The sequence below is a fragment of the Acanthisitta chloris genome, unplaced genomic scaffold (genome assembly GCF_000695815.1).
Source record: "Acanthisitta chloris isolate BGI_N310 unplaced genomic scaffold, ASM69581v1 scaffold3476, whole genome shotgun sequence".
Lineage (NCBI taxonomy): Eukaryota > Metazoa > Chordata > Aves > Passeriformes > Acanthisittidae > Acanthisitta > Acanthisitta chloris.
The window spans coordinates 247,383-250,039 of record NW_008676384.1 but is presented as its reverse complement, the minus strand read 5'-3'; the positions used below and the strand labels follow the sequence as shown (position 1 = coordinate 250,039).

The 2,657-nt window shown below is 33.8% G+C and overlaps 1 protein-coding gene across 1 annotated transcript in view; it reads left to right on the top strand.

The window, feature by feature from the left end:
- The window catches only part of LOC103803548 (low-density lipoprotein receptor-related protein 1B-like), a gene marked incomplete at its 5' end in the record, with an annotated part of 112,688 nt that overhangs the window by 41,436 nt on the left and 68,595 nt on the right, over nt 1–2,657 (top strand). The window contains one exon of the mRNA XM_009076113.1: nt 2,104–2,210. Coding sequence (XP_009074361.1) covers nt 2,104–2,210 — 107 coding nt within the window. The remainder of the gene's footprint in view (nt 1–2,103; nt 2,211–2,657) is intronic.

Sequence of the window (2,657 nt, the reverse complement as noted above, 5' to 3'; positions counted from 1 at the left end):
CAGCCACAACCTCCCTGGGCAACCTGGGACAGTGTCTCACCAACATCACAATAGAAAAATTTTCCCTAATATTCCCCTCCTTCAATGTGAACCCATATTCATATCATGACTGTATATTTAGTATCATGACTGTATATTTAGTATTCGTATCATGACTGTATATTTAGTATAATACTGTATATTTAGTAATGATATAGAAAACTTCAAAATGAGGTATTGTAATGCTGAGTACCTGCTGTCTGCCACTTTCCCCAATTGGAGGCATTGTACCTATGTGTGGTGTCCATAGGTACAGTGTCTCCTTCTGCTTGAGAGGTTGGAGTGGTTTTCTCTGCCTTGCAATTACTACCTACCTTTGAAAACATTGTCACTTACTGCAGGCAAAAGTGCTGTAGTTTTCATGTGCAAGTGTCACCTAAAAGGGAAAATGTCATGTGGCTCAGTAATCACTCAGAGCCTTTTGTTGTTATACCCTGGAGGGGGTTGACACACAAAAGCTTTCTTAGCTTTGTGGAGGATTTTACTTAGGGATTGATTATTAGTGTCAGTTTCCGATATTATAAGTAGCAAGGAATTATTTTGTATTCTTTTATTCTCCTGTGAAAATCAAAGAGTCATAGTTTTGCTAGGGTGGTGTTAACCTACGTGACTAGACAATCTCTTTAAAATCTGAAAACAAAAGAAAAACTTCCACAAAATATTATTGCTATCTGTAAATTGTTGAGCATTTTATCTGAAATTTGTCATGTGTATCAACCTGTAGTAATAATTTTCTTCCATTAAGTTCAGATCATCATAGTACAAAGTGATTAAAAAAGTTCAAATAATGAGGGTTTATATCTCTTTTTGGTTGAGGTGCTCATATTCTATGTTTATATTGCTCTTACTTCTTTTTCTACATACAGATTATACAAATTACTTTCTCTAAAATTTTGCTTTGTAACAGCTGTTACAATACAGAATTCTCATAGGAGCAAACATATATCTTGTACAAATATAGGTAAAAAAGACACTGTACATTACAAATTCATACCCTATTCTAAGAAAAAAAAGGGTTTTATTCCTCTCATACATATCAGTCTCCTAAAACCTCCTTTCAATTTGACTTAGTGCAAAATCTTTGATATTAAATGCAAAATTGAACCCCAAATATGAAATCATTTTCAAGTTGCCTCATGAGATCCATTTCTTTCTACCATTTCAGTCAATGACAAATGTCTGTTGTCTCTATAGATTATTTTCAGGCTTTGAAATATGGAAAAAGTTAATCATCTCATGTGCTGTGTTTCAAATAAAACTCTTCCTACTAATTAATAAATGCTTTTCTTGGGAAGGAGTTTGAGTGTTTCCGTGAAGCAGATGATGAGAGATGCTGCCCTTCACTGTTTATACAGAAGTCTGTTAATACTTATTCCTTTCACTAACAATCTGAGCACTGATGGGAAAATACTCTGCTGTGTTCATATGTAAATCTTGGAAATGGATTCCAGCAGTGCAAGAAATATTCCATGCAAGCAGAGAATTGAGAGGTTTGCTCGTCGTGTACATTTTCCCAGAATCAAATCTCTGGTTATAAATTATTCATTACCAGTATAGAAAATGTATTTGCTTATGTTTTGCAAATCAATATAGAAACAGGACAAATGGGTTTTGCATGTGAATTACTTTTTCCACAAATTATTTCCTTTACATGTTTTATCATATCATGAAATTCCTCTTCCTGGCCTGTTGACAATAAAAGGAGTCAAACATCAGTGATTTGCTAATGTCTATTCAAGCTTACACTTTGAAAAATATTCAAGATAGGACTCTTAAGAGTCCACATAAATCCTAACCTTTGATTTGCCTAAGTATAACATTGCTGGAGAAAGGATGCAATTGCTGTAGACCTGCTTTTATTATGCCTTTCCTACAACTTCAAAAGGAAAAATTCTGCCTACTTAGAAAAAAAAAGAAAAAAAATTTCTCTTAAAAAGAAAATCTTTATATTTTGCAAGTTAGTGTGTTTGCCTTTGTGATACTCATTCATTGATGGGGAGGGTGTGTCTAAAATATTTTATGCAAGTTCTGCTAAACTTAAGGTTGTTACTTTTCTTTATTCAGAACCTCAGACATGCACTTTGAAAGACTTTCTTTGTGCAAATGGAGACTGTGTTTCAGCAAGATTCTGGTGTGATGGAGATTATGACTGTGCAGATGGCTCAGATGAGGTAGGCTTCTCCCAGAAAAAATACTGCTTTGGAAATTCAGTCATGTTAGAATGTTGGAGAATGGATTCCTGCATACAAATATTTTTAAAAGCAGCAATGGGAGCTGTACACCAAAATCCATGAATGCAATTATCATTACTAACTTAAAACTGATTGAAGTAGTCATTCTAAAAAAGAGAACATGCAAATAAAATAGTATTTCACAATATTTGTCATCTTTTTGTCCCAGCAATGATCTGGACATGTTAGAATGTTGGAGAATGGATTCCTGCATACAAATATTTTTAAAAGCAGCAATGGGAGCTGTACACCAAAATCCATGAATGCAATTATCATTACTAACTTAAAACTGATTGAAGTAGTCATTCTAAAAAAGAGAACATGCAAATAAAATAGTATTTCACAATATTTGTCATCTTTTTGTCCCAGCAATGATCTGGACCCCAT